This window comes from Capra hircus, chromosome 18, assembly GCF_001704415.2.
Source record: "Capra hircus breed San Clemente chromosome 18, ASM170441v1, whole genome shotgun sequence".
Lineage (NCBI taxonomy): Eukaryota > Metazoa > Chordata > Mammalia > Artiodactyla > Bovidae > Capra > Capra hircus.
Genome location: NC_030825.1, coordinates 47,920,105 through 47,937,330, shown reverse-complemented (window position 1 = coordinate 47,937,330; position 17,226 = coordinate 47,920,105). Strand labels below are relative to the sequence as shown.

At 40.6% G+C, this 17,226-nt stretch overlaps 1 protein-coding gene across 9 annotated transcripts in view; it reads right to left on the bottom strand.

Annotated features, from left to right (window-relative positions):
* LOC102191363 (zinc finger protein 14 homolog) overlaps positions 1–17,226 on the bottom strand; it is an 86,078-nt gene that overhangs the window by 42,933 nt on the left and 25,919 nt on the right. For 3 of the 9 annotated variants that reach the window (XM_005692345.3, XM_005692346.3, XM_018063345.1), the window contains one exon: positions 14,376–16,590. The exons of 3 other annotated variants lie outside the window; for them this stretch is intronic. In XM_005692345.3, the coding sequence (XP_005692402.1) occupies positions 15,563–16,590 (1,028 nt within the window). In that variant the 3' untranslated portion in view covers positions 14,376–15,562. Of the gene's footprint in view, positions 1–463; positions 633–4,189; positions 4,542–4,647; positions 4,767–14,375; positions 16,591–17,226 lie in introns of those variants that run through there. 3 more of the 9 variants (XM_005692344.3, XM_005692343.3, XM_018063346.1) reach the window with 2 other exon arrangements.

The following is a 17,226-nucleotide window of genomic DNA, read 5'->3' as shown; positions in this document are numbered from 1 at the left end:
GGATGTGTGCGTGTGGGTGTGTCCGTGTGTCCGCGCGCGCCCGCCCGAGGATGTAGTGCGGTGGGGATACTCCCAGGAGCCAACCTGGGGGCACGTTCAGTTCTAACATTCTTATCCCAAGACTGGTTCGAGCCTTTTCGCTGGGAGTCTTTTCTCTGGATCTCAGATATCTGACTGGGGGGCCATTACTCTGAGGCTGATAAAAAATTTCAGCTGTGACTCTGGGGTCGGAGTCACACAGTCCACCTCAACCTCCGGTCACACAAGAGGCTCTGAACCCGATTAAGTCACACAACCGCAAACCCACTAGTTCCGGCCTCACAACTGCACACAGTCCCGATGACACACCCCGGTTCAGTCACGCCCACAGACAGCAGCACACCGTTATAACACTGCGGTTCTCACGCACACTCATGGCTTGAGGTGCAGGGTTTCGGACACTTCGAGGTGCTGCAGCGCTTACCTTCCCTATCCTCATTCCCGGGCCGCAAAGGCTTTCCTACCGACGGCCGAAACAAACGTTCTGAGCCAGAACTGGTCACCTGGGACGCCGAACCCCTCTCACGGTGATGCTAGTGGAAGAGAGGGCGAGAGAGCTCAAGTCAGTACACAGCCCCGGGGCCTAACGGGCCGCGCGCAGGGGTTATTGGGAGCTCCGGCAGCACGCGTTGAGTGCGCAGGCGCGGTGGAGCCCCAGAGGGCGGAGCCTCAGTGAGTGAGCTGATTTGAGTGAAAGGTGTCGTGTCCAAGGAGCCGGAGAGCCGGTTGGTACCCAGCGAGGGTGGGGTTCTCAGCTCTTTGTCCTCAGGAAGTCGCGGCAGGGCTTGGGACGAACGACTGGCACTATAAAGGGGGATGATGCGCGTGCATAAATAGAAGTCTCCGTGGGGCAAACCAAGAAGGTCTGTGACCGAGGACAGCGCTTGTGTATCTATCTTTGGAGTAGTTCTGGATGCCATTTTTTCACTGAATGTGACTTGTGTTTGAGATGGAGCGACTGCGGGGATTGGAATACGGCTTAAAGAAGATTTTAGGACTGGAATTGTGTCAGGTGGTGTGGGACTGAATGTGGGGACCTGTGAGATAGTGGGACTTACTGTGAGAGTGCCTGAGGTTGCATTTCTGTGAACGTCTCTGCAGTGTGACTCGGTTTTGATAGATTTGTTTCTCTTGGGCCTTCTTTACAGACCGTGGATGTGAGTCATTCAATGTAGGTCTGAGAAACGACATGCCTAATTATGTGGTCAGTGTGTGTTCTTGCAGGATTGTGAGGAGGTGGCTGTCTGCATGATTGGATGTGACCAACAGCCTCATTCTTCTCAACTCTGAAATAAATGTCGCATCTTCAAGGAGCATCAGCTTCACTGAAGGATTTTTCTGGGAAATTATTTTATATTTAATCAGGTTTATTAGGGAGAAAAATGCAAATAAGCATTACCTATTTTACAGTATATCCCACTTACACAGAGTGTTCAAAAGGTAACTTGAAATAATTCTTTTCCTGTGCCATCAATAAATTCTGTAATTAATTATAACCCAGCAAATATATAAAAATCCATAAGCAAGAAAAAGAGGAGTGAAAAAGAAAAGCTCCATTTTATAGGAGGATGCCAGCTAATAAGTTTGTTTTACAATACTGTGAACTCTGCTTCAAACACATTTACAATATTTGGTTTTGATGAGGATTTTGTATAGTATGGTGTCTTCCTTTAAGTTCAAGTTCATTTTATTGCTTTCTCTCATGTCACCTATTACCTGCAGTTAGGGAAGATAGTGACATTGTTAAAATGAACACATCTTCATGACATAAAGGCTAGCCATTGGTGGGGTAATATTTTAACACAGTTTATCAGGCAATACTGAGTTTTCTTTGAAATCAGTCTCTGATTTTTTTCCCAAGCCTTGATGTTTGCCTTGCCTGATGGAGACCAGCTAGCAGAGCCTCTCTTCTTTAAAGAGCCTTGACACTCACCATGTCACTTGCATTGGTGGAAAAAAGGTACCCAGGGAATAGGTTTTCCAAAGCAGGGCAATAGGTGGGTGGATGAGTAATTACAAAAGACGTGCTGGCAGCTTGTATGCATTCTCAAATCCATTTCTACTGGGGTGAGGGCTTAAAGCTTGTGTGGTTTCTGGGTCCTTATCCAGGGAGTTGTTGTTGTTCAGTAGCTAAGTCGTGTCTGACTCTTTGCGACCCCATGGACTACAGCACGCCAGCCTTCCTTGTTATCCTCATCCATCAGAGGGCAGACAGAAAAAGTAAGAACTACAATCCCATGGCCTCCAGAAAGAAAACCACAATCACAGATAACCAAAATGATCACATGGATCACAGCCTTGTGTAACTCAATGAAACTATAAGCCAAGCCATACCATGCAGGGCCACCGAAGATGGATGGGTCATGGTGGAGAGTTCTGACAAAATGTGGTCCACTGAAGAAGGGGATGGCAAACCACTTCAGTATTCTTGCTTTGAGAACCCCATGAACAGTATGGAAAGGCAAAAAGATATGACACTAGAAGATGAGCTTCCCAGGTTGGTATGTGTCTAAGGAGGGAGGCACTGATCACTCCTTATGTAGATTGCCCGGTCCAACCTTATATTTGCTTACTAAAGAGTTTTGCTCCCAATTCCAATGTCTGGGTGTACGTGTGGGTTGAGTTCCCCACACCACCAAGCAGTTTTCAGACACCAGCTGGGTGTCTGCAATTTGACTGAATTCTGACTCTATGTGCCTGGAGATAGTGTCAGATTTCAGAGGTTAATGACTCAGTCCTATACCTCCCCACCCCCAACTTCAAGATGTTGTTCAGTTGCTTAGTTGTGTCTGTGACTCTTTTGTGACCCCATGGACTGTAGTCCACCAGGCTCCTCTGTCCATGAGATTTCTAGTCAAGAATACTGGAGCGGGTTCCCATTTCCTTCTCCAGCGGATCTTCCTGACCCAGAGATCATATCCACATCTCCTGCATTGGCAGGTGGATTCTTAACCATTGAGCCAGGGTTAGGGTTAGGAAACCCCCAACTTCAGATGCCAGTTGCAAGTCCAGGTTATTACCTGTGCCTTGGACCAACTAGTTATAGATTGGAGGTTCCAGCAACCCATTCCCTGGGTTTGGTTCACTTATTAGAGGGGCTAACAAAACTCATAGGAACATTTTACTTACTGGATTACTGGTTTCTTATAAAACGATATAACTCGAACAGCCAGGTGGAAGAGATGAACAGGGCAAGGCATAGGGAAAGGGCAGAGTTGACATGCCCTCGCTGAACTCCCACATGTTCTTGCCCACCACTGTCCCTGAGTTTCTACATTTTCACACAATCAGAAGCTCTCTGAACCCCATCCTTCTGGGTTTTTATGGAAGTCTCATTACATGGGCATGGTTGATTAAATCACTGGCCACTGGTGATTGATCCAACCTCCAGCCCTCCTCCCCTCCCTGGAGCTCAGGGTTGTGGGACTGAAAGTTCCAACCCTCTAATCACATGGTTGGCTCTGGAAACCAGCCTCCAGCTTTAGGTGTAGTCCATAAGTTACCTCATTAACACAGCAAGAGATGTCTTGATCACCCTCATTACAGGATATTCCAAGGGTTTCAGAGATCTGTACCAGAAACAGGAAGAAGACCAAACTTATATTTATTATAAATCACAATAACCCACTTATTCTCCATCATCATTGTTGCCATGAGCAGATGGATTCTGAGTACAAAGTGCTCTGAGAAACACTAGGGAAGTGATGGCACAAAAAAGACCATGTGAAGACACAGTGAGAAGGTAGCCATCTGCAAACCAAGGAGAGAGGCAGGAAACACTTGCTGACATCTTGATCTTGGCCTCAGTTCAGTTCAGTTCAGTCGCTCAGTTGTGTCCGACTCTTTGCGACCCCATGAATCGCAGCACGCCACGCTTCCCTGTCCATCACCAACTCCTGGAGTTCACTCAGACTCGTGTCCATCGAGTCAGTGATGCCATCCAGCCATCTCATCTTTGGTCATCCCCTTCTTCTCCTGCCCCCAATCCCTCCCAGCATCAAAGTCTTTTCCAATGAGTCAACTCTTCGCATGAGGTGGCCAAAGTATTAGAGTTTCAGCTTTAGCATCATTCTTTCCAAAGAAATCCCAGGGTTGATCTTCAGAATGTCTATTAGCAACCAGAACTGTGAGAAAATAAATTTCTGTTGCTTAAGCCACCCAGTCTGTGGTAATTTGTTATGACAGCCCTAGTAAACTAATACAGATGGTACCCTCATGAACCCCCCGAAAAAAGCAGGTGGGGAGGGACTTCCTTGGTGGCACAGTGGTCGACACTTTAACTTCCAATGCAGGGTCCAGTCTCTGGTCACTGAACTAGATCCTACATGCCATGGGGAAACTAAGCCTACAAGTTGCAATGAAGATTCCTCAAGGCTAAAACTACCGAAAATAAATAAATAAATATTTTTTTAAAAGCAAGTGGGAAAAAAATCATATTGCAATACCTGTATGGTGAATCTGTGCATCTGTGAAGAAGGAAGCCAAGTGGAGTAACCAGACATCTGAAGTAATATGAAAACAAGAGAACACCAAAGCAGATATTCACCAGAAAGCACAGTGGGCCAAGCTGACAACAAAAACTGAAACAGGAATCAGCTTTGCCCATACCAATGGGAATGAAGTGCAAGCGGTCCATGAAGGAAGCTCCGAAGGGGCTCGCGAAGTCCTGTCTGTGAGAGCTCTCAAAGTAGACAGCCCAAATTTTTTTTCCAGGAGAAAGTTCCTCCCTGAGGAAAAAACACAAGAATGGAATCATAAGAGTCAGAAAGCCATTATGTGTGTGTGTGTGTAAACATATATGTGTGTATGTATATATCATATGTTGTTGTTTAGTCACTAAGTCATGTCCAACTCTTTGTGACTCCATGAGCTGCAGCACACCAGGCTTCCCTGTTCTCCACTATCTCCCAGGGTTTGCTCAAATTCATGTCCATTGAATTGGTGATTCCATCTAACCATCTCATCCTTGGCCATTCCCTTCTCCTGCCCTCAATCTTTCCCGAATCATCACATCAGGTGGCCAAAGTATGGCCCAGGAGAAATATCAACAACCTCAGATATGCAGATGATACCACTCTAATGTCAGAAAGTGAAGAGGAACTAGAGAGCCACAAAAGAAGAAAGTGGAAAAAAACTAGCTTAAAACTCAATATTCAAAAAACTAAGATCATGGCATCCGGTCCTATCACTTCATACAAACAGAATGGGAAAAAGTGGAAGCTGTGACAGATTTTACTTTCTTGAGCTCCAGAATCACTGTGGACAGTAACTGTGGCCATGAAATTAAAAGACACTTGCTCCTTGGAAGGAAAGCTATGACAAACCCAGACAGTGTATTAAAAAGCAGAGACATTACTTTGCTGCCAAAGGTCCTTATAGTCAAAGCTGTGGTTTTTCCAGTAGTCATGTACAGTTGTGAGAGCTACACCATAAAGAAGGCTGATGCTTTCGAACTGTGGTTCTGGAGAAGACTCTTGAGAGTCTCTTGGGCTGCAAGGAGATCAAACCAGTCAATCCTAAAGGAAATCAACCCTGACTATTCCCTGAAAGGACTGATGCTGAAGCTCCAATACTTTGGCTACCTGATGTGAACGGCAACTGACTCATTGGGAAGGACTCCGATTCTGGGAAAGACTGAGGGCAAAAGGAGAAGGGGGTGACAGAGTATGAGATGGTTAGATAACATCACAGAGTCAATTGACATGAACTTGAACAAATTTCGGGAGACAGAAGGACGGGGAGCCTGGAGTGCTGTAGTCCATGGGGTCCCAAAGAGTTGGACATGACTGAGGGACTGAACAACAAAAACAGATAGAACTGGAATTGCAATTAAATTTCAAAATTAGAAGAAACAGTGAATGAACAATTTCCAAAGATGATGACAGTCTTTAATCCACCAACTTAAATCATCTAACCTAGATCTATTATGGAAAAACTGTATAAAATCAAAGACAATGAGAAAATCTTTTTTTAAAAAAGCAAACAAAAAGATAAATTACATTCATATTAGCCAATAGACTAACAGCTGACTTTTCACAGCAGCAGTGAAAGTTAGGAGAGTGGAATGATGGCTGAAATAAAATAATAATGAGATATAGGGGAAATGATCCCAGATGGTACTGCTGAGAAACAAGAATGAATGAAAAGCAATTTAGGAATTACAGGGCAAATGTAGATGAACATTGACTATAAAAAACTGTTGATGTTAAACTGCTACAGTGCATGGAAGGTTAAAAAAAGATAATAAAATGCAAGATAGCAATAATCTACATTGGGATATGGGTAGATAAATGTAGCTAAAGTACTCTATGTATGGTCTGTTGTCACATGAATGAATAAAGATATGAATGGTTTTAGACTCTGACAGGTATCCTTCCAATAAAAATAAATACATTAAAAAAAGACAAAGTGACATTGAATTTAAAAAATGCAACTATATTGTGTTTATAAACACATCTATAACTTAAGGGCACAAAAAATTTAAATTGTATCATGCAAACAATAAACATGAAAGTTCATGTAACTATACTACTAGCAGACAACCTAAACTTTAAGACAAGATGCATTATTAGAGGTACCTGTTTGTCTGATGTAGTTATCTTGCAAGAGTGTTATTTTTTCACATGCTCCCCTCCTCTAATATCCAGACCATAAATTATAATCAAATCTCAGCATATTCTGAAAGTCAAACCTAATATCAAAAACATTGTCTAAGGATAATGTAGAGAATACATGAGGAGATATTTTCACCAGTGGACACAACAGTGATTCCAATACAATGCAAAGTGGAACTTGAGCTATCGTTTCATCACTAAGTTGTGTCTGACTCTTTTGCAACCCCATGGACTGTAGCCTGCCAGAGTCTTCTGTCCAAGGGATTTCCTGGCAAGAATACTGGATTGGGTTGCTATTTCCTTCTCCAGGGGATCTTTTCAACCCAGGGTTCAGACCTATGTCTCCTGCACTGGCAAGCAGATTCTTTACTACAGAGCCGCCAAGGAAGCCCAAAGTAAGACTATAACTTGGCTATTTAGAGCTCCTCATGACCCTGGACAACAGACCAAAGGCAGGGGTGGGAAAGGAAGAAGGGTGTAGGTTGGTGTTTGCCAGGCTGGTTGATGCTGGCTCTGAAGGGAAAGACAGATTTGAAATTTCCAAATGGAACACAGATAGAACCCAAAGATTGCCCGGGGTCAACTCCTACTTCTATTGTTTCCAGTAGTAAAAGTTAATAGAAGACTATAATAATCAATAAGGATTCAGATCCTTTATGAAAGGTTTGGGTGTGGGAATTTCCCTGGTGGTCCAGTGGCTAAGACTCCTCATTCCCAATGCAGGGGGACTGGGTGCCATCCTTGGTTAGGGAACTAGATCCTACATGCCACAACTAAGAGTTCACCTGCCACAACAAAAGATCCTGCATGCTGCAACAAAGATCAAAGATCCTAAGACCTGGCGCAGCCAAATAAATAATTAAATAAATACATTAAAAAAAGGGGGATGTATCACAACTATCATTTACAGAGAAGACTGGAGCATCTATCTAATTTATATATAGCTATCTATTATAACTGTGGGGAGGACTTCCCTGGTAGCTCAGCTGGTAAAGAATGTACCTGCAACACGGGAAACCTGGGCTTGATCCCTGGGTTCGGAAGAGCCCTTGAGGAGAGCATGGCAACCCACTCCAGTATTCTTGCCTGGAGAAGCCCCACGGACAGAGGAGCCTGTGGGCTACAGTCCATGGGGTCACAAAGAGTTGGACATGACTGAGCAACTAAGCACAGCACATGATTGTGGTGGCTCGGCAGTAAAGAATCCACCTGCCAATGCAGGAGACTTGGGTTAGATCCATGGGTCAGGGAGATCCCCTGGAGAAGGAAATGGTTACCTACTCCAGTATTTTTCCCTGGGAAATTCCATGGACAGAGGAGCTACATGGGCTACAGTGCATGGAGGAGTTGCAAAAGAGTTCGACAAGACTTAGAGACCGAAAAACAATATATTATGATTACATTTCTCTACTCTTTTTCCTCTATGTAAGTGGTTACAACTTCCACAAAATTTACAGAATGTCTACAAAGAGATCCTGACAGATATATAGGAGGTAGAGACTTTACCCAGCACATTTTCAGTTGAATGGGAAATAGCTATATTAAGTGAAGTTTTCATTTTCAGCTGTGGGAAGAATTATGCATGATTAATAGGATGCCATCTTGTAAACACTGGCTACTTGTTTGGCTGCCCAGTTCATGTGCACACTTGCTCTGATGGGAAACATCCATCTTTAAGAAGTAGGGGCTGATTCTCACAAACTGAAAGTGTGTTTCAGCCTCCACAGTAGCTAATGCACAGGGAAGGAACCTAGGATTCGACATTTAAACACATCCCCCTCAAAACAGCAAGCTCTTGGTACAGAGGAACAAGGGCTGTGAAAATTCTCTCTGGGTGATGGGTAACCTGCGGTACCCAGGTGGCAGTAGCAGGAACACCCAGAGCCCAGCATCCATGGTGTCAGTAGTGTACGCTGAGGAGTCTGTATACAGCAGCACCAATGGCAACCTCACTACACAAGTTCTGTGTTATCATTTGGAACATTGTTTCTGGCTCTGTATCTCTGTTCTTCAGCATTCTAAGATTTTCCATGAGCAACTCAATGTCATCGAATGAATTCCTTATCTATTCCAGTTAATAAAATGTAGAACATATTTACTGTAAATGGTATGTTTCCATTAACATTATAGAAGTAAAACAAAGATGGCTATGGAAAAATTTTTTGTGGGTGAGAATTGACTATAACTTTCTCCTCCTGATTTCTGGACAGACTGAATAATACAGCATTTTTGTTGGTAAGGCTTTATTTGAAAGTGGCAGCCTGAATTAGGAGTTAAAATCCACATTCTAATACTTCATTCAAACCCTAGATACTGGGACATATACCAGCAAAGGAATGGGTCTGCAGGAATTCTCTCTCTGCATAGGGAATCACAGCCTGCCCCAGGAAATATGAGAAATTCAGAGTCAAATAAAGGGAGGCAATTTATGTGCTTTAACACATTTCACCAAGGTAATAAATCTTTCTTTTATAACACACAAGCACTGGGATGAAAACAGGAAGCAGAAATAATCCTCAAAATCCAACTCTTCAATCTGTAATAATGGGAAAATCTGGTTAAAAAGTCCTGCTCAAAATCCACCATGATCAAATCTACATCATAAAATAATAAAAAGGTGTAATAGTGTGAGATGGCTATATACTTTATCTTCACATTATAGAAGGTCAAAAGAATCAAACACTTTATAATCAATACCTGAATAAAATATGTCAAGACGTGGACTTCCCTGGTGGTCCAGTGGTTAAGAATCTGCCTGCCAATGCAGGGGAGCCAGGTTCAATCCCTGATCTGGAAAGATTCCACATGCCTCAGAGCAATTAAGTGCACCACAACTATTAAACCTGCACTCTAGAACATGTTCTCCTCAATAAGCGAAGTCACCATAGTGAGAAATCCAAGCACCACAACTAGAGAGTAGCCCCTACTTGCTGCAACTAGAGAAAGCCCACGTGCACCAGCAAAGACCCAGAACAGCCAAAAATAAATAAAAATAAATAAAAAAATTTAAAATGTCAGACTTTCAGATATTACTAGCATATTTTAAGGAATATATATTTTATGTACATTATAAAAATATGAGAGAAGGATGAACAGCTGTCAGAGAAATTTGAAGACATACATATATTAAGGAATATCCATTCAGTGTCAGTTGTGCGCTCATTTGGGATATCTGTATTTATATTTATTTGGCTGCACCATGTCTTAGTTGTAGCACAGGGGCCCTTTAGTTGCAGTATGTGGCATCTAGTTCCCTGACCAGGGATTGAACCCAGGTCTTACGCATTGGGAGCACAGAGTTAGTGACTAGACCACCAGGGAAGTCTCAGGCATACTCTGTATTTAAACTTAATAATCCCAGTGATATATTTACTGGATTTTAAAATTTTCTAAATTCTAATGAAGAAATATTTGTATTTTCAAATAAAAACTATGTGTTTATATGTATTTTTATTTACAAATAATGTTACTGAAAAGTATAAATCAAAGGTTGCTGGTAAACAGATCTGAGGTTATGAACATTTGACATATGATAGATAGCATTTTAATTCAGAAGATGAATAGTTTAATAATTGTTTCTGGTATAACTGGTTTCATTTCTGCATATAAACAAAGGTGACATACTATGTCATACCATATAATCAATCTAGATGGGTCAATTAAATCTGTGTGTGTGTGTGTGTGTTTAGTCACTAAGTCGTGTCTGACTCTTTGTGACCCCATGGAGACTGCAGCATGCCAGGCTTCCCTGTCCTTCACTGTCTCCCAGAGTTTGTTCAAACTCATGTCCACTGTGTGTGTACATACCTACATAAAACATATATGAAAAACTTTTTTCCTTTATCCTCTTGCCCTCTGAAATTTTCTGTAATACTTTTCCAAGAAACATATTTGGAAATATTTTGGGAAACCTACTTTATAGAAAGAAAATAAATAGACAAGAATATAACATGTGACTGTTTATTGCAGCACTAATTTTAAATGGAAAAGAAGAGACAATCTGAAATATTACAACTGGGGAAATACTGTAGTTGAATAGGTATCAGTACAAGCAGAGTGTGGAATATACTCCAACCATTAAAACAGCCAAGTTCAGTCATCATTTACTGACTCAAAAGAAAATCCAAAATGTACAGCTGAATGTCAAAAAAAAAATTACAGAGAAATGTATAAAGTATCATCCACTTTTTGGGCAAAAAATATACTAAATAATTTGTGTTAATGTTTAAGCATGAAGAAATATATAGGGGAGATACATGAGGTGCAGACATTACTCAGAAGGAAATGGACACAGGAGGGAGTGAGGAATGGAGAGAAGCAGAGATATTAAGTTTGGTGTGGGTTTTTTTTGGCATTGTTTCATTGGTTTTGGTGCAAATGCATTACTTCTGTAATTTTACTAATAGAAGAACTCAATAAATGACTTAAAATATGTACACTAAAGAATATAAAATTTCACTTACTTTTCATTTTTTGTTGTTGTTTAGTCACTCAGTTGTGTCAGACTCTTGGCTAACTTTTGGATTGTAGCCCCAGGCTCCTCTGTCCATGGGATTTCCCAGGCAGGAATACTGGAGAGGGTTGCCATTTCCTTCTTCAGGGAATGTTCCCAACCCAGGGATCGAACCTGAGTCTCCTGCTTGGCAGGCAGATTCTTTATCACTGAGCTACCAAGAAGTAAGCTCCAGTTCTCATTTTAGCATAATGCAAAACATTAGAACAAAATAGCCTCATCTTTACTAATTCTCCCATCTGCATGTATGTTGCTCACTCTAACTTATCTCAAATTGATTATGAAATATTTTACTTCTTCATGCCTGGTAAAAATAAAGTAGCTCAATGTTTTGTCCTCTAACATGGGACCTAAGAAAAAAGGAGAGTGGGGCATGAAAGGACAGACCTGTAGTAACTTTGGACATATGGATTTTCCTTCCACAGAATGGTACCATCCAAATGTAGGAAGCTGCTTGTTGAGCATGAAAATTGAAGCACAGGAAAGACTCATCCCAAAAACTAACCTAACCTTTGGAGAAGGCAATGGCACCCCACTCCAGTACTCTTGCCTGAAAATCCCATGGGCGGAGCCTGGTAGGCCACAGTCCATGGGGTCACTGAGTCGGACACAACTGAGCGACTTCACTTTCACTTTTCACTTTCATGCGTTGGAGAAGGAAATGGCAACCCACTCCAGTGTTCTTGCCTGGAGAATCCCAGGGATGGCAGAGCCTGGTGGGCTGGTGTCTATGGGGTCGCACAGTTGGACACGACTGAAGTGACTTAGCAGCAACCTAACCTTGAGGTGGGTGTTGTGGCCAACTCTTTGGAATCTTTTGAACTCTTGCCCTCCAGCCTCCTCTGTCCACGGGATTTTCTAGGCAAGAATACTGGAGTGGGTTGCCATTTCTTCCTCCAGGGGGATCTTCCTGACCCAAGGATTGAACCCATGTCTACTGTCTCCTGCATTGCAGGCAGATTCTTTACCACTGAGCCACTGGGAAAGCCTTCAACCTAACCCTAAACAAAGCTAAATTATGGAACACTTTTTTTAAAACTTCCGAATTTCTTAAGAAAATTTAATAGGCTTCCACACTATAGTGGCAGAGGTGAGTAGTTGCAACAGAAACATGACCTACAAAGGGTAAAATATTTACTTTCTGGCTCTTTACATAGTTTGCTGACTCTTGGTCTAAAACACAATACAAAATTCTAGTGACATATTTCCTAAGCTAGTGCAAAATAGTGATGACCTGGCTATTTTTCTTCTGAATAGGTTAACTCTATTTTTAATTGTGTGTGTGTGTATATATATAGATTATATAGAATAGGATTACAATGTATAAAATATATCCTATTTTTTAACTGACATGATGCCGAGAATTAAAAAAACTGCATGTGGAAAATATGGGACTGAATCAAGTCCTATCTTTACGTCTGGAGCTTATCAGCTTTATCTCTTGAAATATTTTCCACATCTAAGAAATGATGGGTAAATTATCTTGTATTTTACTATTCCCTTGCCCTCCCTCCACTAAATTTCCTTGGGGCTGAGATTTGCACTATAAAAAACTCCTCTCCTGAGCCTTTTGCAGTCACTGTTCTAGTGTCCAGAACGAAAGTAACCTACAAGTCACTTGCTACTTGGAGTCAATGTATCTTCTTTGGTCCACACCATGTTTTAAAAAACAAAAACAAAAAACCCCTCAGCTGCCATTTAAAAAATCAAGGGCTATCACACATGGGAAAAAAAAGGTGTATTTCTGGATTGTCCCCCAAAGTCAGAAGAGTTGGCAAAACAAGGGCTACATTTTCTTATAGCACTTTATAGCTAGAACTGGACACTGCAGAGCCTCTTCAGTTACTGTCCCAACCCAAGTTCATTCCTGTTATTCATTTAATAGATACCAGTGGTAAAGAATCAGCCTGCCAATGCAAGAGACACAGGTTCAATCCCTTGGTCAGGAAGACCCCTGGAGAAGCAAATGGCAATCCACTCCAGTATTCTTGGCTGGGAAATCCCATGGACAGAGGAGCCTGGTGGGCTATAGTCCATGGGGTCACAGTCGGATACGACCTAGACTGAACAACGAAAGTTTATTTTTTTAGTATGCTTGGATACATATTCACGGATCACCCTGATAAAATAGCTTCCTTGTTTGTGTCCTCCTAATCCATTCCTAACATTAGGATTATATTAAAGTATGTTATGTCTACTTCTATGTAACAAATAGTTCCTTGCTCAAGTTTTGCCTCTTCTCAAGAAAAAACATTCTGTAAGTATGGATGGTGATCAATATTAACTAAATTTATTATGGTGGTCACTTTCCAATATATAGGCTTCCCTGGTGGCTCAGACAGTAAAGAATCTACCTGCAACGTGTGAGACGAAGGTTCGATCTCTGGGTTGGGAAGATCTCCTGGAAAAGGGAATAGTTAGTCATTCCAGTATTCTTGCCTGGGGAATCGTATGGATAGAGGAGCCTGGAGGCCTATAGCCCATGGAATTGCAAAGAGTAGGACATGTCTGAGCAACTAACACACTTTTCCCAGTATATACAAATATCAGAGCACTATGTTGTGCACCTGAAACTAATGTAATATTGATGTCATTTATACCCCAATTTTTTACAAAAAGTTGCGCCTGGAAAGAAACGGGGTTTGATGATTCATTAGTAATGGCTACTATGCTGTTGTTGTTTAGTTGCTCAGTCGTGTCCAACTCTTTGTGACACCACAGACTGTAGCCTGCCAGACTCCTCTGGTATCCAGTCCCAGGCCAGGATACCAGAGTGGGTTGCCTTTTCCTTCTCCAAGGGATCTTCTCAACCCAGGGGCTGAACCTTTGTCTCCTGCACTAGACGCAGATTCTTCACCACTGAGCCACCAGGGAAGCTACCGTAACTCATGCTAAATTTCCCCTTTTATCTTTTTATAAGAGTTTCCCAAGAGTTCTAATTCTCTGTGTCAATACTGGTAATTTTTACTTTTGTAAAAAATTTTGTTTAGGTTTTCAAATGTATTGGAAGCACTGTATTCAGTATAACATTTAAAATTGGTAATTGTAAAGCTTCTCTTTATATGTATGCAAATCTATTTTCAAATGTAGTGCTGTTTGTCTTTTCATACTTTTTCACTAGTGTCAGCAATGTTTGTTTATATTATTGTCTGTCTTTACATTAGGTATTTTACAATGTAGTAGAAAGGATACCAGTCTGAATACACAGCTTTTCCTACTCATTACACATATTACTTTCTGCACCAACACCCAGGATTAATTCATGTTCCACAGGAAGTAAATGACAGAAAATTTCTTAATTCATTACCCTCAATGGGTCTTCAATTGTATATCCTGTCTGATGTTGAGTATGGTCTGTAGAAACAGTTGCTTTTCAACATATAATACTAATAAAGTGATAATGATGAATACAATTAAGTCTGTATTATAGGACAGGCACAATTCTAAGCACTTGGTGTGTCTTTATTTGATCCTCACACAGAATTCTGAGGTAGATATTATAATTATCCCCATTTTTATCATTTCTACCAAGAAATGTACGTATAGAAACATAGGAAAATGCTCAGGAAGAATAAATACTAAACAAATAAAGACTATCCTCTAGGAAGCGATACGGGAACAAGGATAGTGGTCAAAGGTCTTATTTGTAATATTTTAATCTATTATAGGGAAAATATAGATGTATTATTTCAGCAATTAAAACAAGATATGATACAAAAATATGCCTAGGGAGAATGCTCACCAGGGCACTGTGTATTAGTGGCAAAAACTGGAGGAAATGACAATGTCTTATCAATAGAAACAGCGGAAGGATAGTAAAGGATCTCCATTTACTGGGTGGTAAGTCATTCATGAATGTTTTACAAGAAAAGTCTAAGTTTTGTAAAAAGAGTAAGCCATCTTCAAAAATAAAGAGGTCATTTCTCTTGGGTATTAAAAGTACTTTAAAAATAAAAGGTATTTTACCAACTATGCTGTGAACAGATGGACTTTCAGTCATGTAAATTTTAATGGATTAAAAGATTGAGAATATAACAACTATAGGAAAAATGGGGGGAATATGAAAATTACAGGATTACATTTCTGTATGTATTCTCTGATGTTTAAGATAAGGTTAGAAAGATGCACAAAGTGCTCTTGTCATTTTGAATATTTACTAGACTGAGAAGTAGATTTTATTAAAAGGGCTTCCAAAAGGTATTGTACTCATAGGGTATTTCTCCTACATGATTTTTCTTGGGCTGAACAAGCTGTAGTCAACAAATAAGATGTTTCTATCTTATTCTATTTAGAGGGATTAATATTAAGATAAACTCTCTTTTGTTGAGTAGTTGATGTTAAATAGTTTTGAGCTGTAAACAGAAGCCTTTGCACACATTTTGTATATTCTGTTTTATCACCAGTACAAATTTTGATGTTGAACCAGTTGTGAGTCATAATTAAAGGTCTTTGCACATTCCCTATATTCATAGGCCTTCTCACTAGTATGAATTCTATGATGACTAGTAAGTTGTGAACTCTGAGAATAGGCTTTCCCACATATCTTACATTCATAGGGCTTCTCACCAGTATGAATTCTCTGATGTCGAGTAAGGTCTGAGCCAGAACGAAAAGCCTTTTCACATTCCTTACATTCATAGGGTTTCTCACCCGTGTGGATTCTCTGATGTTTAATAAGTTGCGAGCTTTGACTAAAGGCATTCCCACATATCTTACACTCATAGGGTTTCTCCCCTGTATGAATTCTCTGATGTTGAGTAAAGTTTGAGCCACTACTGAAGGCCTTCCCACATTCTTTACATTCATAGGGCTTCTCACCAGTGTGAATTCTCTGATGTCGAGCGAAGTTGGAGCCACTGCTGAAGGCCTTCCCACATTCTTTACATTCATAGGGTTTCTCACCAGTGTGAATTCTGTGATGTCGGGTAAGGTCTGAGCCACAAATAAAGGTTTTCCCACATTCCTTACATTCAAACGGTTTCTTGCCAGAATGAATTTTCTGATGATGACTGAGTCTTGAGGGATGTCTAAAGGCCTTTCCACATTCCTTACACTCATAGGGTTTCTCAACAGTATGGATGATCTGATGTGTGGTAAGCTGTGAGTCATGTCTGAAGGTTTTTCTATATTCCTTAGTTGCACAGTATTTCTCTTTATTATTATTCATGATTTGCTGTAATGTAAAGGATGGATGTTGACTAAAAGTAGGCATGCCTTCATGGGTGAATATCAGTTGACTGAAATGTCCCTCCTGAGAGCCATGTTGTTTCTCAAACTGGCCATTACATTCCCATTCATCTCTGAAACTGGAGCACTGAAGGTTGTGTCTTGTAAGTCTGTCCATTATCTCCCACTGGGCTGACTCTATTTCATAAATTTCCTTCTTCAGAAATAATTTCTTGGTCTCACATCTTGACTCCAGGACTGAAAGAAAATATGAAAGCAATCACTCACATTTTCCTTGTTTGGAGAAATAAAAACTTCAATTAAAATGAAAGAAACTAAACTGAATTTTTAAAAACTGGATGAGAAAAGAAGAGCGAGGAGAGATGACATAGTAAGATAAAGGTAGGAAGTAAGTCTGTGGTTTCTAAATGTTGCTATATATCAGAATTATTTAGGGGAGGTTTCTAAATACACAGATGCCTTAAACTTCCTTGTTACAGGATGACTCTAATCATACATACACACACACAAAATCTCACAGCATACACAAACACTCATATAAGAACATCCCACAGCATGAACTGTATAGGAAAGGAAATGATCATACCTATTTTTTTTTGTAAACAGTCATTTATTTGGATTCATAGTTTTACAAAGGGAATTCTCTCCCACTTTGTAGTAGAAGAAAAATTCAGTCACATTTAGATTGTTACATAGGTCAGTCTTTTGCAGGGATATGTTTAAGCATACAGAATATAACTTTTAAAGGCTATAAAGTTACCACAAAAATAACAAAACTGCCTCATCATTCTACTTCTCTCTCTATTCTTCCTGACCCTGTATGCTTGGATCAGAGACTGTTGCCTTATCACTCAAAAAAGTGTCAAGAATAAT